An 18,351-nucleotide genomic window follows, 5' to 3' on the forward strand; every position below is an offset into this window, starting at 1 on the left:
TGAATCATAATGGAAACATCTGATATGCAGACAGTCTTAGGCGACCCCTGTGGAAGGTTCCGTTTGTCTCGACCCGTGAATTGAGAAGCACTGGTCTAGAGTTTATTTTGCCACAGCAAAAGTGAGATGATGCAAGTTTGTATACTAAGCAGGAGAAAATTTGGCGTTTGCTTGTACTTCTTACTTTAAATATCACTTCAGTAGTTTCACTGTGGAAATCGTGATATCCATGCAGTTTGTCAGTGGTAATTCACAAAGCATTTTTGAAATCCTGTTGGAATCCCTAACTTTGGATTTTGTTGTTGTCCTGCTTTAACTTTGTTGTTTGAAACAGGGTCACGTATAACCCAGATGTTTTTCTTATTTTAATTTAATTGTTTCAACTACAATCAAAGGCAGTCTTTTTAAAATCAAACCAAATGTCTAATGATTCACAAAAAAAATTTTTTTGACTAAAGCTAGCATTCTGTTTTAACTACTGCCTTCCACAGAGTTTCCATTTAAGTCGGCTAAACACAAACCTTGTGGCATACTCTGCCTCCGAGTTATTAGAATCAATACAAGTTGGTGTATGTGGTTATAAACACTTCAAAATTCCATTCTGCAAATACCATGTCTGTTCACAAAGGCTGCTGCCACCGTACAGTATACAGAGAGGTTTGAGTTTTTTAAAAAATAAATTAATAAAAAACTTCATCTTCTTGGAATCCTATCCATTATATTGAACTGCTGCAACAGTGATTGGTTTACACTATTTGAACTAATCGTAAGATGTTTTTCTTTTACAACCAGTTTCCAAAAAGCAGTCATTGCCCTGAAAAGCCATTTCAAAAAAAAGTTCATTTTTTAAACATGCATCTTTTAAAGTAGTTTTTTATTTATTATAATTTATTCACATTACATCCGATTGTTATTCCCCGGCTCTTGGCTCTTATCTTCCCATTCCTCCTTCCTCCCTCCCTCTTCTGCCCTATTCTCCTCCCCTAGACCTGTGACTGGGGGGTAGGAGGGGCGGGGAGATGGGGATGTGGGGGGGAGGGGGAGGGGCGTTCCTCCCTGACCCTCTGATCACAGCCTGTCAGGTCTCATCAGGATAGCCTGCATCCCCTTCCTCTGTGTGCCTGCAAGTTGTATGGAAGAGTGGGAGGGATGGAAGGACCTGGAGGGGTCAGAAGCTCCACAAGGAAACCATCAACTGTGGCAGATCTGGATCCAGGAGGGACCTGCACAAACTGATGCACCAACCAAGGGCATTGCGTGCAGAGAACCTAGAGTCCCTGTTCAGATGTAGCTGATGGACAGATCATTCTCCATGGGGCCGTCGGGGGGTGGGGGTGGGAGAGGGGGCGCGGGACGGGGGCAGTCGGGGATGGATTCCAGTATGAGCTCTGGCGCTTGCGATTTGATCACTTCCCCTTGGCCCAGCAGCCTTGTGGGCACACAGAGGAACGCAATGCAACTTACTGACCTGGTAGCCAGTGGGAAGATAGCTCAAGACAGTGCAGTGTTCAGGGTTTTGGCTTGGCTGTTTAACATGATCTCTCAACACGCTTTCCACGCAGATTCAGAAAATCCTTCCATAACCATCACCGCGTTACTGGCCTCCTTGAACAGCTGCTGCAACCCGTGGATATACATGTTTTTTAGTGGCCACCTCCTGCAAGACTGTGTCCAAAGTTTGCCGTGCTGCCAAAGCGTGGCTCAGAAATTCACCAAGGACGACTCAGACAGCATGAGCCGAAGACAGACTTCGTACTCCAACAACCGAAGCCCAACAAACAGCATCGGGACATGGAAGGACTCGCCTAAATCTTCCAAGTCCATCAGATTCATTCCTGCTTCCACCTAAGCTGCGCCTAACTCTTGGGAAGGACTTTTGAGTTCATTAGCTGAATCCGGCTAGAGATCATAAGAAGCAGAGGAGTTTATTTGTGAGAGAGAGAGACATAAATCAACTCAATCGTGTACATTGTTCCCAGCTGTGTTTTCCCCCATTGCTGTGAAAGAAAACGGAATTCTTTGGCATAGAATGTTAATGAAAATGTGCTACACGGAACTGTATGGGGCCTGGGTCATAACTATACTGACTTTCTATTTTACGGTCGATGTTTTTATTTCTGACGTAAGTGCGGCTTTGTTGGTTTAAGTCATGTGTGATAAGCACTGTTTCCAAATGAAGCGGACTCATTCGTGATTTGAAGACCAGTGTTGCTGTCAATTTGTGCATCCTAAAATGTCAACTAGAGGTGTTGGGGGTTTGGGGTTGAGAATGCAAAGAAGGTAGCTTCACCTGGCAGCTCTTCCTTCACAGTTCTGATGTTCTATTGGCTCTGAAATGCATGCTTACTAAGAGGCTAAAGGTTTGGAAACGCCATGGGCAGGCCAACAATGAGGCACGCCACCCTTGACAGACAGATAAGAGAGGAAAGCTTCTGCAGACCTTCTCTTAGATATTTTAGGCATACGTTCCCCAGCATCGAAAGGCATCCTGTGCTATGCCAGATGTTAACATTCAGTACCTATTTGGTGAATCCAGATTCAGAGATTTAAAAATTCTCCTAGAGTAACTCCAGCTATAAGGTGCTCATAACAGGTTTGATTTAAAGCAGTTTACTCACTTTGTCCCATTTCTAGCCTACACAACAGGTCTAGAATACAGAGGATGCAGAGATGTGGGGAATCAGGAGACAGAAAAGGAGTCTGAGCTTTGTCTGTGTTCCTTCATTACTATATAACTCAGAGAGATACTTTTAAAAAGATTTAAAGTCTCAGTTTCTTGGCTGTACAGTGGGCTTGGTAACACTCACCTCACAAGGTTGTTGTAAAGATGAAAGAAAATTAAATGTGTGAAGAGTTTTAAAAACTGCAAAGTGCTATCCACTGGCCAGCAAGTTGTATTTAATGTACTCATGAGATCTTCAGAACTACAGATTTTTTTCCAGTTTATTTTTCATGAACTAATATTTGTTCTTTCATGCCGGGGACACGAAATCCTAGCATTTAAATATAGATCTGCTGGTTCATCTTAAAGCCTGGCCAGCCACTTCTGCGCCTGGCTTGCCTATGTCACAGTGGTCTTGCAGCACAAAGCTAGAACTCACTTTCAACGTAGATAAGCCAGCACCAGTCGAGATCGTCACATTCTTTAATTTCTAATTGAAGATAAACTACACTTATTGGCTGTGGTCTTTGTGCCCCTCCCCTGCCTTTTTTTTTTTAATCAATGAGATTCTCCTGTCCAGTTCAAGATCAAGTAATGTTGGATGATCCATCACAAACATTTCGCAATTCTCAGAGTTATAGCTGCTTTTAATAGTGTTATCACATTTCCCTCTTTAACCCTGTAGATAAGAGACCATTGGCTGGTTGGCGCCACAATAGCATGAAACCACACGCTTCACCTCTTGTCGCTCTGCAGCATTCCCAAGTTCTCAGCCCCCACAGTCTCTCTGGGTTGATGGGTCAAAATCTGTTTCCAAACATTTGCGAGAGATGGCTCCCTTAGGTTTTAGGATTCTTCTTCCTAAAATAACAAGTCGGGCTGTGATGTGGTAATGCACTTGTCTTTCTGTCTATCTCCAGCACTCATGCCAATTGTGTGTGTGTGTGTGTGTGTGTGTGTGTGTGTGTGTGTGTGTATGTGTGATGTGTGTGAAAAGCCACAACTGAGCCATCAGCACCAGTAACTGAATCTTTATTGTTTGAGTTAGAGCAGTGTGGACATAAGCCTGTATTGGATTGACAGTAGTCTATTTGACAACAGCCCTCTCCACATGTGTAGCAGATGTGCAACCTGGTCTTCATGTGCCCCTCTAGGAGCTGGAGCCGGGGCTGTCTATGAGTCTGTTGCCTGTCTTTGGATCTCTTCCATAGCTAGGATGCCTTGTCTGGTCTCAGGGAGAGAGGATGTGCTTAGTCTTGCTGTGACTTTATATGGCAGGGTGGGTTGGTACCCAAGGAGGGGCCTCCCCCTCTCCTCAGAGAAGGGGGCATGAGGGGAGGGATGTGAGGGTGGGTGTAGGCCTAGGAGGAGAGGAAGGAAGGGACTGCAAACAGGCTATAAAGTGAATAAATTGATCAATCTAGCGTAAAGCTTTTGGGCTAGAATAACCAAGAGCCTACCTTTTCTAAACCCATTTCCAAAACATCACTTTTGGGGCATAATTTCTGTTTCCAAATACCAGCATGTGCCTCCAGGTTAAGCATTTCCATCTGTCCCTTTTGATAGGAGCATCTCTGGAGTAACAGCCACTTACTAGGTTTTTCTCCTTTCTTTTCTTTTCTTTTCTTTTTTTTTCTTTTCTTTCTTTCTTTCTTTCTTTTTTTTTTTTGTGTGTGTGTGTGGTGGTAAAAAATGATGGCATCACAATCTGGCTTTGTAAACAACAGTTTTCATTATATGTGCACATTTTGGCATTGTGCTGTCTTTCCCTTTTAAATGCGTCGAGAGATTATGGAGTTGATCCAGGACCTGAGAAGAAGTGGGCGCTGGTCTTACTCTGTTGCTTAGGTGAAAAAAAATCCACCTAATGCTTACCCTTCCTGATGTGGGGTACCCGGTGACATCGTGCATATAGGCCCCAGCAACACGTTACATTGGAAGAGGCCATTTTTCTATCTCAGAAGAAAGAAACTGCAGGATAAAGAGAGGATGTGTTCTGGAACAGGAAGCTTTCCTTTCTGTGACCAATGGGAAAATCTAAAGTACTCCCAAATATTCAAGGATGTTTACAGTGAAGCAGAAGCATGTCACTTAACTTTATTTTGTAGGTTATCTGAGGGAAGGTCCCCCAAGCTCACAGCACCACTGAATCTATGTGGGGGTTAGATATATGGTTGATAATGAAGGTCCACTTAAGAGGGGAAATGTGGTTTATTGCACACTTGATAAGGATCAGCACGTGATGACAAAGAAGCATTTTGAAGGACATAATTACCTGATGGATTAGTACCAGGCCATGAATTTTTTTATTATTAATTTATTCAGATTGCATCTCAATTGTTATCCCATCCCTTGTATCTTCCTGTTCCTCCCCTCCCTCCCACTTTCACCCTATTCCCCTCCCCAAGGCTGTGACTGAGGGGGACCTCCTTCCCCATTATATGGCCACAGTCTCTCAAGTCTCATCTTGGTAGCCTGCTTATCCTTTCTCTGAGTGCCACCACAGGCCATGAATTTTAAAGTATAAAAGTACCTCATCTTTTCTTTTCTATCTTCTCTGAAACACAACTGCCTAAGGAAATTGGTGAACTGAATGTTCAACCTAAATACACAATTATTATCTTCATTAATGAAGACTTAGCATGTTTGTGCCTAAGAAAGCTTGAGGAAGGTGCGATTTCAGGAGATAAACAAGTCAAATGGTTTTAACAACTTACTGATTTGTACCAAGCGTATTACAGTTTTGAGAGTGGACAGGCACTTGTGATGAAAAAGAATCACAGACTTATCTGTTATTCCATAAATAAAACAATACGGTTAGCTTCAAGTTTTATTCTTCCCAAGCTCTAAAACCCAGAGTTTTAAACTCGTTTCAACACTGGCAACTTATAACACTTGACTCCACCTAAGACTTAGTTAGGTGTTACATAGGGAGAAATTGAATCTATACTTTTACCCCCAATATCAGAGACTAGGCTCCCATAAACTAGCATCAATGGAGCCTTTGTTATTACTATAATGAAGACAGTAGTTATATTAGAGAAAGCCAGGGCAGAAGGGACATCCTTGCTCCTTGAGGCTGCTCCTTGAAGAACCAACTCAGCCAGCGTGTCCGAGCCCTCCCTCTGCATGTGGACTTTCAATGCCACTCATCACAGCCACACAGGACTCAGAACTTAATGCGAAGTGTTCAGTTGCCATCTCTCCACCCCCCAGATGCTCCTGGGGCTTTGGAGGTCTTGGAAATTAGGAACACTCCCATTCTTCCCCTGGGGGCTTGTAGATTCTAATTCATACTAACTTCCAATCTATGCTGTATAACATTTTCTTTTTATTTATACATTGAATCTCAGCATCATAGACTAAAAGCTAATTTTGGGTTTGGCCTAAATTCTAGAAGCGGTGAATGTCCAGAAAAGAAGAAATAGAATTTGAAATGTCTATTGAAAAAAATACTACTGATGTTTTAAAGACTTATTGCAAAACTAGACTAATAGTTATGTAGCACACCAAAAGACTCACAATGAAACACATCTGTGTGGAAGTCAGCTTCTTCTTTTCATGATGAATATATGTGAATATATTATATATGTATATATGTCCTATATTGGTTTATGACTTAAATAAAATAGAAGCAGGGTTTCATGCAATGAATTAATTTTTTTGTATTCTATGGTCAAATTGGCAAATAGAGAAAAAGAAGTTATATAAATATAATTTATAATATAAATATATAATATATTGTGGCACATATCTTATATATTATAATATAGAAATATATTATATTAAAATAATTCAATTTGACTCTGCATTGGCATTTCTAGGAACAAAAACAAGTTGCAGGCCTACTTGAAAATAATTCTTTTACAACTCACTTTAACAATGAAATATATTTCAGGTTAATTGTGATGACTTATAAAACTAAAGTTCTGCTTTAAAGTCATCACTAAGTGGTAAAATGCTTGCCTTGCATGCCCCTACCACCAGAAAAAGCCCTGCCACAATATGTGGCTATGGATAGGTTTATACTTTAGTATGAAGATGTTTATACTATTTGACCATGCCAAGAGTAAGTCAAATTTTATGTACCTTTTCACTAAGTTATAGTCAAGAAAATAAATAAATACTATATTAAGGCATCCAAAATAATTGGATGTAGCCAAGGTCACAAGTATTATCTGGCTCTTAAAGTGTCATCTATGCTCATTTATTTCTAAAAATGATATAACTGGCTTTGGGGGTCTTGGAAATTAGGAACACTCCCATTCTTCCCCTGGGGGCTAGTAGATTCTAATCATATTAATTTGCAATCTATGCTCTATAACGTTTTCTTTTTATTTATACATTGAATCTTAGCATCATAGACTAAATGCTAATTTTTGGTTTGGCCTAAAATTTAGAAGCAGTGAATGGCCAGAAAAGATGAAATAGAATTTGAAATGTCTATTGAAAAAAATATAACTGATGCTTTAAAGACTTACTGCAAAACTAGACTAATAGTTATGCAGCACACCAAAAGACTCACAATGACACACGTCTGTGTGGAAGTTGGCCTCCACTCTGTCTTTAACCCGTCTTGTTCTCCAGCTGGGTATCTCTTCCACCTCTTCTCCTGTTTCTCTTTACATACCGCTCTAGTTTACTTCCTGTTGCTGTGACAACACCAATGGAGGGAGGGAAAGTGTTTACTTCATCTCACAATTCCCAGCTTACAGATCATCGCCGCCGCTAAGGAATACGTAGGGCAGGATCTGGAAGCAGAAAGCAGAGACCATGGATGAATTATGCTTACCAGCTCACTCCACATGGCTTGCTCAACCTGCTTTCTTATATAAGCCAGGACCACAAGCCCAGAGGGGATACCACCCACAATAGGTTAGGGCCTCCCATGTCAATCGTTAATCAAGAAAACGCCCCACAGACTTGCCTACAGGCTAACGAAAGCACCTCTCTCAGTCGAGGTTCCTTCTTCCCATTGACTCTAGCTTGTGTCAAGCTGACAGAAAACCAAACAGTACACATACCTTCACTATGACATGTACCAAAATGTTTGGTCCTGTTAGGTTGTTGACTTATTTCATCCTAGATATTTCTGCCATGCTTGCCTTAAAAATAGGAACAGTGTCTCTTTTATCTTAACCATTTCATGTCTGTCTGTAGAAAGTATGCAACTAGGGAAATTAATATATTTAATGTGTGTGTGTGTGTGTGTGTGTGTGTGTGTGTGTGTGTACATTGACCATGTAGAATGTTAGGACACAATGTGTATATTTGAAAATAAGAAGCTTTTCCAAAAAAAAAAAAAGCATTATTAATTTCTTTTTTTCTTTTCTTTTTATCCTCTTCCTCCTCCTCCCTTTTCTTCTTCTGTCTTTTTTGGAATACAGAAAAGAATTAGGAACTCCTGCTTCCCTCAGCTTAGATCTGAATGACCTTAGGTGAGATGTTTGAATGACTCTGGACATCCAAGTAATAGTTGGTTGACAAATGAACTTTAACAATCCTAGTGGGAAACTGTTGTCATGGTCACAGTGGTGGACACTGACTGGTTCCTCCGCACAGCCCAACAGGACTCAGAACTTAATGCGAAGTGTTCAGTTGCCATCCTTCCACTCCTCCAGATGCTCCTGGGGCCCTTTCACTTCCTTTCCAAAAGCTCCTGGTGATCTCCCCAGCTCACACAGAGGCAGCCTCCACTCCAGGGTCTTACCTGGAAGCCCTAACTCTTTCTTGTTTTTCTGCTTCTTATACCCGCTGTGAAGTAGCACCCTCCATTTCCCAGACTCCATTTCCCAGCCGTGGCTCAGCATCTAGGCAAGAACATCAAGTTACTGGCAGGAAGGTTTGAAAAGGGTCCTCCAAAATCTGAATATGGGTGACACGTCATGTTCCATGGGTCCTGTGACTGTCACTGAAAAAAAAATCCAGAGCCCAATACATGACCTGGAACCTACAAGACACGTTTCTTCATGGAAGTCTTTTGTTTGTTGTTTTGGGTTTTTTGTTTTGTTTTGTTTTGTTTTAAATGCTGTGGTGACCTCCGCCCCTGCAACCATAAATTTACTTTTTTTGCTACTTCATAACTGTAATTTTTCTGCTGTGGTGAATCAGGATGTAAATAATTGGTATATTGGATGTCTGATATGTGACCCCCTGGAAAGGGTTATTTGACCACAAAAAAAGGTCGCGCGAACCCAAAGGTCACCTGCAGGTTTTTCTGAAGCTCTAGTGGAATCCAGAAGTTGGTTTTAATACTGATGAAGGATAGACTGTCAGGAAGAGCAAGGGCAAGCAGGCAAAAAATAAAGCTCCCTTCTTCCATGTCCTTTAAAAAATTTTTTAAATCATTTATTCACATTATATCTCAATTGATATCCCCTCGCTCGTATCTTCCCGTTCCCACCCTCTCTCCCTCTTCCACCTTATTCCTCTCCACTAGTCCTCTGACAGTCTCATCAGGAAAGCCTGCTCCCCCTAGCTCTGTGTGCCACCAAGGCTGCCCCCCACCTGGGTCAAGGGGAAGTGATCAAATCGTTGGCACCAGAGTTCACATCAGAGGCAGTCCTCGCTCCCCTCACCCCACCCCTCCCTGCCTCTCCACCTGGAGAGTAAGCTGTCCTCCGTTGGCTACACCCAGTGGTCTAGGCTCCCTGCATGCATGTCCCTCTTGGTTGGTGCATCGGTTTTTGCAGCTCCCCTGGGTCCGGGTCCGACCAGCCTTGATGGTCTTCTTGTGGAGCTCCTGACCCCCTCCATCCTCTCCCTGCTCTTCGTAGGATTCTCAGCACTCTGCCCAGAGCCTGACTGGAAGTGTTTGCAAGAAACTCCAATGACTACTCAAAGGCAACAAAGAGTTTGGATACGAACTTTAACTCTTCAAAAGAACCAAAGCAAAGATTTGAACATAGTTCTCTCCCTGTCCAAATAACCTATCCTTTTCCTGATCCAAAACAGTGTAGATAAATGGGTAAACTGAGGGGGATGGAAACAGGGACTTCAACGACAAGGACAGAAGACAAAAGGAAAAACAATACCATTTGAAAGGTTCTCAAAAATAAAAGTACATGTCTTGGAAAGCATCATCTCTGCTTGGAGACACACACACACACACACACACACACACACACACACAGAGAGAGAGAGAGAGAGAGAGAGAGAGAGAGAGAGAGACAGAGAGAGACAGAGAGAGAGAGACAGACAGACAGACAGACAGACAGACAGACAGACAGACAGAGACAGAGAGAGACAGAGACAGAGAGAGACAGAGACAGAGACAGAGAGACAGAGACAGACAGACAGACAGACAGAGAGAGAAACAGAGAGAGACAGAGAGGGAGAGAGAGAGAGAGAGAGAGAGAGAGAGAGAGAGAGAGAGAGAGAGAGAGAGAGAGAGCGCTGAGACAGCATCTCTCACTAAGCCTGGAGATCATAAGCTGGCCATTGAGAAAACCAGGATCTTTGTGTGTCCCAGCACTGGTATTATAGACACACACCTCTGCGGTGTACTTTCACATGGTGCAGGGTATCTGAGCGTAGATGCTTGCACAGCAAGCACTTCACCCACTGAGCTGTCTCCCTGGGCTCGGAATTCGGCTTTAGTATGCCTTACTTTGCCACTTGGTGTTCTTTCTACTAGATAAGAAACTCCAAGATCTTTGGGAAACACATTTATTTATGTGATGTAATCTTTATTGGAATAAGAAACTATTGTCTTTACATTTCAGATATTCTTAACTAGTAAAATTCTGTGTAGAATTTGTGTGACCAACTCTGTAGTACTATGGCTGAGTGAAAGTTAAAGAGACCCCTTGGTTAGCTTTATAAATAGCAATGCATTGGCTTCATTTGTATGCTGTGCTCCTTCTTTATTCAATACAGAAAAATTGTCTCAGAACACCATTTCTCATCCTCTGTAACGTAGTTTAACTTTGAGACGATTTTCTGTCTCTATCTATGCGGTGTGCAACGCTTTCTAATTGACCTATCTTATACTGAGCTGAACTGTGAACAGGGCCCAGAAGCTAAATATAAGGCTTCCTGTTAGACTAATTCCTCAATCTGTGATTTTTTTTTTCTCAGAAAGTGGCAGCCAACACTGGTGAGTCACAGGTTTCCGCTGGTACATTAAGCCTTGTAATGTAGCCCTCTGCATTTTTAGTATTCCATTTCCAGCCAGATTTGATGGTAAGTGCGTGAAGATCAATTCCTTCCAGTGTGACCTTCTGACTTTTCCTTCATGGACTCCACCAGCATACCTGTCTCAACGTGCCGGTGTTCAGAGCAGAGCAGAATATCACTCAAATGTACATTATAATTCTGTAAGTCTTCTTTCAGAAAGACTTGTGATGGTAATGAGGTTAGGAGTTGTTTTCACACACACACACTCTGTTCTCTCACCCCAACCCTCCTCGGCTGTGCTAGCAATGGCGAGGCTATGAATCCCTGCCTAGGCTCAGAAGGTGCTGGGCGGGGGGTGTGAGGGATAGGGGTTGGGTAGGGCAGGGGAGGGGTACTTTTTTTTCCTTCTGCACGGTGATGATGGAAACTAAACACTTTCAAGAGTTTGTCCCAGATCAGACTCATGTCTTGTATGCGGCCTCCAGTTGCCTGGAGTGTGGCCTCTGAGGATGCTGCTCACTTCACTGCTTGCAGAATTTGGCTCCCAGGTTCCACTTGGCAGTTAGCATGTTCTAAAGCTTAGAATGCAGAAAAAGGAAGTGGGCCTGAGCTCAGAAGTTGAAGTAAGAATAGCATTTCTTAAGAGGAGAAAATCTGTGACTTTGATAAAGCAAAGGAAAAATTGTCCTCCCAGTCAAAAAAGTCTTTCACCCAATCATCCTAAAATCAGGGTCCTCACAATAAATCCTCTTATTTTACAGAGAAACCAATAACAGATGCTTCACTGTAAGCAAGATGACTAAGATACACTTTTGTAATATCTAGACATAGGTCTGAAATGACTGTCGATGATGTTTTGTTTTGATAACTATATCTCTACTGTGTTGGTATTTATTTTTCCAATTTAATTTTTCCTTCATTGACAATATAGTGCTTACATAAAATCAGAAAACTGTAGCACACTAAGATGATGGAAGTTAATCTGCTACTCCATTTTATTGTGTAAAATGGAATTAGTTTTTAAATCCATGTGTCCTTGTTAACTGACTTCTTGAAGGAGAGAAGCCTGTTCTTTAGGATCCCAAGTGTGGGATCGAACAGTCTAGTAAGCGAACAGGTGATGTTAATTCACTAGAAGAGCAACCACCTCGCACAGGAGCTTAATTGCTACCAGATGAAAAAGATCCTGTGAACAGACTCTGGGAGGAGCTATATAAATGAGCCCAGAACTGGCGGCTGCGCGGATTGGAGACTTGGGATAGATTTGGCTGTTCATTGCTGCCCTTGAGGGAAGGCTTCAGAGCTCCAGCTCCTGCTGAGGCTGTGAGGTCTTATTACCCCTGGTTCCAGTGGAAGAAATACTGCGGCTCCCGATCAGAGAATCGTTCCTCGGGACTGATATCCTTAAGGTTTTGTTGTTGTGTCAATTAATCTTCATTTCCTGCTGTTTTGGTTAATCTGGTTGTAATTGACGTAGGCTCGGTCAATAAGTTGTTAATAAAATATTTTGGTTAAGAACATTGAGTCTATAACTTCTGGTTATGTCATGGGAAACTGCATACATCATCTTTCCTCGTCTACCATCCTGTTGTAGTTATGCAAACACTTCAGCTGAGTGACTCATTGGTCAGTGCTGTGTTTTCTGCTCTGGAATCTGATCTGTGATATGCAGTCACTATAGCTGTCCTTTGATTGGTGTTTGCATTACACAGATTCTATTGTCTTCATTTCAGCCTCTGTCTCTTTATATGACACATTAGATTGCTTTCTGCAGGGTTGGGACATAGCCCAGCTGGTAGAGTACTTAGCATAGACAAAACCCTAGGTTCCATCCCATCTGCTACATAAAAGGGCCATGAGAATTCTTACCTGTAATTCAAGTACCCAGGAGGCAGAGTGGGAGATTCATGAGTTCAAAGTCAGCCTCAGATGCATTGGAAATGTAAGGACAGGCTTGTGTAGAGACCATGTTTCAAAACCAGAAGGGGCAAGACTGGAAAGACAGCTCAGTGGGTAAAATGCCTGCTGCGGGAATGTAAGGGTCAGCATTTAGATCCCTCCCCCAACATAGACGCCAGGTAGCTGTGGTCGCCTGTTTCTAATCCCAACAGTTGAGAAGCAGAGGAAGGGGACCATCAGGGTAAGCTTGTTAACTCTGCTAGTCAAATCTGCAAACTCTGAGCTCAGTGAGAAACCCTGCCTCAATGTAGAAAGTGGAGAGCGATTGAGGAAAGCATGAAGGGTCATTTTCTGACCTTTATGCCCCTCACAGACATATATTTGAATATACAGATACACACACATATACATATGTATATATGGCACACACAATTATATATATGCATATAAGTATTGTATATATACAACAATTAGTTTAAAAGGGCATGAGAAAACAGAAAGGGGAAATGTTGTAATTATTTTATAACCTCAAAAAAAAAAAAAAAAAGAAATAATAAAAAGTGAGAAGAAGAAATTGCTTCATGTCTGCAACACAAAGTTGGATCTTTTGAGTGTCACTTCTTTACCTTGGGTAACAATCTCAGCCTCTTAGCTTAAGTGTTTAGTTCACTTACATTTAATGCAGCTATTATCATTTGAGTGTTTAAATACTCCTTTGCTAGTTCTTTTATGAGTCTACTACTTGTTCTTACAGTTTGCTTTCCTCTATTTCTTCCTCCCTTTCAGTTGAGTGCTCTCAATATTTGGTTGGGTTTTTTTTCCCCACTATTGATCATTCCTGTGTCGTTCTATGTCAAATGTGTGTCCTGTATTTGACATTTTATATCATTATCTAATAGTAGTCTGCTTTTAAATAGTACCTCACAATAATATAGAAGCTTTACACAATATGATTTACTTTCCCCAAGTTCTTCACTTTTTTGTCACACATAGTTCTTTTATGTGTTCTATGTCCCAAACTGCTCCCTGACCGTCCCCACCCACCCACCACACCCTCTGTGGTGCTTTTTCTTTTTTTGAGACAGGGCATTCATTACTCTGTAGCTCAGACTTGTCATGATCTCATGATTCTCCTGTCTCAGCCTCTGAAGTAGCAAGATTTCAGGCATGTACCACCACCCCAGCAGTCCACTGCCATTTAACTTTAAAACCCAAACCATCCCATTCCTGAGCATAAGCCTGAAGGAATCAAGGTTATCATACAATAGACATATCTATGTACCCGTTTATTACTGCCCTTGGAGTTGGCCTAGGTTCGCATCGGTGGATGGAAAGAAAAAATGTGGTATGTACACAGTGGTATTTTCAGCCATAAAGAATGAAGCCACATCACTCGCAGGAAGATGGATGGGTCTGGAGATCATCGTGTGTTGAGTATTTCCCCGGTTACTGTGGCCAACTACCTGGCAAGAAGCAACTCAAAGGTGAAAGGGTCTATTTTGTCTTCCACGGTCTATCACAACAGGGAAACAAGGCAGCAGGAACGTGAGGTAGTTGATTGCGTTCTACCAGCAGCCAGGAAGCAGAGAGGACAGTGTACATGGCTGGCTTATAACCCTGGAGATCAAACCAACAACTTTTTCCAGTGAGGCTCTACCCCCTACAGGTTCCACAATCTTCATACACAGCCCAGGCAGCCAGAACACAAGTGTTCAAGGACATGAGCTCACTGGGGACATTTCACATGCCAACTATAACATCATGTTCGATGAAATAAACCGGGCTCAGAAAAGAAATGGCACAGGCATCTCTCACATACGGAATCTAGGTTTGGAAGAAAGATGTAAAATATGTGGGAGGTGAAAGGGGGGGGGTGAGGGAGATGGGATTGACAGAGGAAACAGGGCAGACAGCATCAGAGCACTTTTTCAGGTATGTCTGAAGTATTTCTGAGAAGCCATTTATTTTTTTGTATGATTAATGTATGCCAGTAAAAGAAAAAATGGACAAAGGTATTTTGGAGTAACTCACGTACCACTTTCAGTGTCCATTGTTCTACTGTAGAATTTCAGTTATCCAACTGGAATAATTTTTCTCTGCCTAGGGACTTTATTTCACATTCTTTATTTTGAATGATTATGTAAATTTTTTATGTGCACTGATGTTTTGCCCACAAGAACGAGCGTGTGAGGGTATAAGATACTCTGGAACTAGAGTCACAGACAGGTGTGAGCCACCACGCAGGTGCTGGGGATTGAACCTGTGTCCTCTGGAAGAGCAGCCAGTGTTCTTAACCACTGAACCACCTCTCCAGCCCATCGTTTCACATTCTTGAAGCCTGTGTCTGTCGTCCTCAGATTTTTTTCATTCTTTTGTTTGCCTGAAAAAGCTCCATAAGGTACAGTGTCGAAATCTAAAATGCCAGACTTCTGTCTTGCTTCGTTGTGTGACATTCTTTTCCTCTTCCTTTTTTTTGTGGTGTGTAGTGATGTCATTATCACATGCTTTGGTGTGGTTTTCTTTTCATTTTTGCTGTTGCTTAATATGCTTCTCTCATCTGTGAGTTTATAAATGTTACCACTTTTGCCCAAGTATTCATTCTTTTCCCATTCTTTCTGACTCTCAAACTTTGGGAATTACCCCACAGTTCACTTATAATTTGTTTATATTTTGGCCTTTTTTTTCTCTTGTCCTTTAATTTGTATTGGTTCTATTCCTGCCTTTAAGGTCACCATTCTTTATTTCTGCAGTGTCTAATATTTTAATTCTATCCAATGTTTATGGGGGAAAGCATTTTTATTCGTCTATGAAGTGTTCATTTTGTTATTTTTCTATTTCTTGCTTTATTATGCTCATATTGAATATTGGGGCACACCAATTATTTATTTTTAAAAATGAATTGATTTTATGTGTATGAGTGTTTTTGCCTGCATATTGTACACCGGTGCCCATGCAGAACAGAAGAGAGCATCAGATCCCCTGAGACAGGCAGTTGTGAGCTGTAGTGTGAATTCTAGGAACCAAACCTGTGCTGAACAGCCAGTGCACTTAGCTGCTGAGTCATCTCTCTAGGCCCCTATTATTGCTTGCAAGCATCCTTATTAGTTCTTGGATAATCATGCTCAGTGTTTTGGCCTTACCCCATTCCTCAGACCCACCACTCATCTTTGTGTTCTATTCATTTGATTCGTTTTGTTTTGTTTTGTTAACCCATCAGTCTGACTTGTTGCTACCCATGTGTTCTTCCTTAAAGTCTACTATCATTTTATTGCCTCCTTGAACTGGCTCAGTTTGTATTGACTGGCTCCATTTGTACTGACTGGCTCTTGTCTAGACTATGAGCTATATTTCATTTGAATGTATTATAATTGTCTTGACTTGTGAGATGATGAATATTGTGAATTATTGAGTTGTTGTTGGGCTGGAGAGATAGCTCATCCATTAAAGGCTAGGCTCACAACCAAAAGCATAAGAGTTGTTGTTGAGCGTCTAGAAGAAAATATCCTAAACAGAGGAGGCATGACTCCTGTCAGGATATAACACAAGTCACACCATCAGTGAGGCACAAATTTAACCCTTCACCACTGATGCCCTGAGACTGAGCAGACCCATAGCCAAGGAAACAGAGCTGGTAAAGTGAGGTTCAAGGACAAGAGTCCTTGAGTGCTTGTTTAGTTTTCAGAAATTGAAATAACTCTACAAGTGTATTTAAATACCAGTTTCAAGGGGAAAAAAATATGCTTTCCAAACAAGCTTTAAAGACTTTAAAGTGTTGCATAAAGCTGGGTACAATGGCATTCACCTATAATCCCAGCACTCGGGGATGCAGAGGCAGGTGGCTCTCTGTGAGTTCGAAGCCAGCCTGGTCTACAAAGCCAGTCCAGGACAGCCAAGGCTACACAGAGAAACCCTGTCTAAAAACAAAACAAAACAAAAAATGTGTTGGACAAAATGCATTCAGTAAATGTTATATTCAGAATTTGAACCTCTCATTATTAACTCTTGCACTCACTGCCCGCACATGCAACAGCACATGTAGTTTTCACCTGTGTAGGCTCAATTTTCTTAACAAATATATTTTATTATGAACTTATTAACCGAGAGTTCCTCATTTATAACCCAACTAACCTAAACAATAGGAAAAGAAGATTAAAGAATACAATAATGAAACCATAAGGATATCAGTTCCAAGGAACAATTTTCCTGGTGTAGTCAACAGGATTTCTTTTGCTGGAACCTGGAGCAACCAGAACTCAGAACCTTAGCCAGAGCCCCAAAATCTTCCCTCGAGCAGTTCTCTCTAGGAGTGTCTCGAAGTGGAGCGATGAACAGCCAAAACTATCCCAAGTCTCCAAAGGCCCACTCCTTGTTTTTGCCTAATTTTTATACCTCCTCTCAGAATTTGTTCAAGGATGTTTTTCATCTGGTTATTAACCAATCTCCCCCACGTGGTGGTTCAACTTCTAAGGGGATAAACATCACCTGCTCTCTCACAAGTCTTTTCTCATCCCCCACTTGTGATCTAAAGAAAAAAACATGTCAATCTCTCCTTCACACCTGCCCACTCTTGTCCTCTGTATTCTAAGCGCAGCCAGATGAGCCATTAAAATTCTGTATCTGTGCACTTGGAGAGGCTTGAAGTGGATTTCATCAATGGTATACACTGTGTGCAATGATGCCTTTCTGTTTCTTCTATCCAATCTCTGCCTTACCTCTCTCTCTTGAGAATCTATTTCAGGGCCTTGTAGAGGAACTTCAAACTTGGAAGATCACTGGAGAGTAGAAGGTGTTCGGGTGTACTTTTATTTTTCTGGGGATTTTTGCAGGTTGCTAAGAGGAAAATGTAAAGTGTGTGCTGCCAAGTCTGTCCCTCTTTTACTTTCCCATCAAGAATGCCATTCACTCCCCAAATTCTAAGGGCTCAAGTTTATCTTCTTCAGCTCTTTACCTTTCAGTCCTCCTGAGTTTAATATGGGAACATGGGGTGAATGAGACGCTAAGTTTTTGTTGTTACGACCTGCCAGGTGATCTGATCAGCGTGCTTCATGGGAAGAGCGCTTCTCTCTGCTACTGTTGATTCTTTATCATGGAGATTTTATCTAAACTATTCTAAAGCATGAAATAAAATACATGTATGGATATATATCCCATTTAATCATTGTTTTGCTTATATCCTTGCAGCAGCCTTGAACTACGCCAGTATATGTAATGGTGGGGACTCCATCTTCTTAACAACCTTACTCATTCTTGCCGATTTCTCTTATATTAAACTGATCTAAAAAAAATGTAAAAAATGAAAATTTACTGAGGTATAAATAGAAAATATTATGCTCTGTTCTCTGTATCCTTACATTTCAACTGTTTTGCTCTCCAGATGTGACTATTAGTATATTGGTTCCCAGATGAAATTTCAGGCTCTTCATAAAGCTCAAAGGAAATATTAGTGATATTTTTGTCATTGGAATTGTGTTGATGCTGTATATGTAGCTAATAAAAAATCCCATCTTAGAAATACTACGTTGCTATTCCAAACCTATTATGAAGGTTAAATTTTATTCTACAGATTGAACTAAAATTTCATAACTTTATTGATGTAGGCACCAACACTTTGTGTTGAGTTTATTTCCTCGCATTATATATTATTAGTTCTGTGAAGGAATTTCTTATCAATC

At 41.4% G+C, this 18,351-nt stretch overlaps 1 protein-coding gene across 1 annotated transcript in view; it reads left to right on the plus strand.

Moving 5' to 3' along the window:
* Positions 1-5,439, plus strand: part of AVPR1A (arginine vasopressin receptor 1A) — a 9,097-nt gene extending 3,658 nt beyond the window's left edge. The window contains exon 2 of the mRNA XM_084759449.1: positions 1,563-5,439. Within this exon, the coding sequence (XP_084615575.1) occupies positions 1,563-1,849 (287 nt within the window). The 3' untranslated portion in view covers positions 1,850-5,439. The remainder of the gene's footprint in view (positions 1-1,562) is intronic.
* The last annotated feature ends 12,912 nt before the right edge of the window (positions 5,440-18,351 follow it).

This window comes from Acomys minous (genome assembly GCF_964271855.1).
Source record: "Acomys minous genome assembly, chromosome: 15".
Lineage (NCBI taxonomy): Eukaryota > Metazoa > Chordata > Mammalia > Rodentia > Muridae > Acomys > Acomys minous.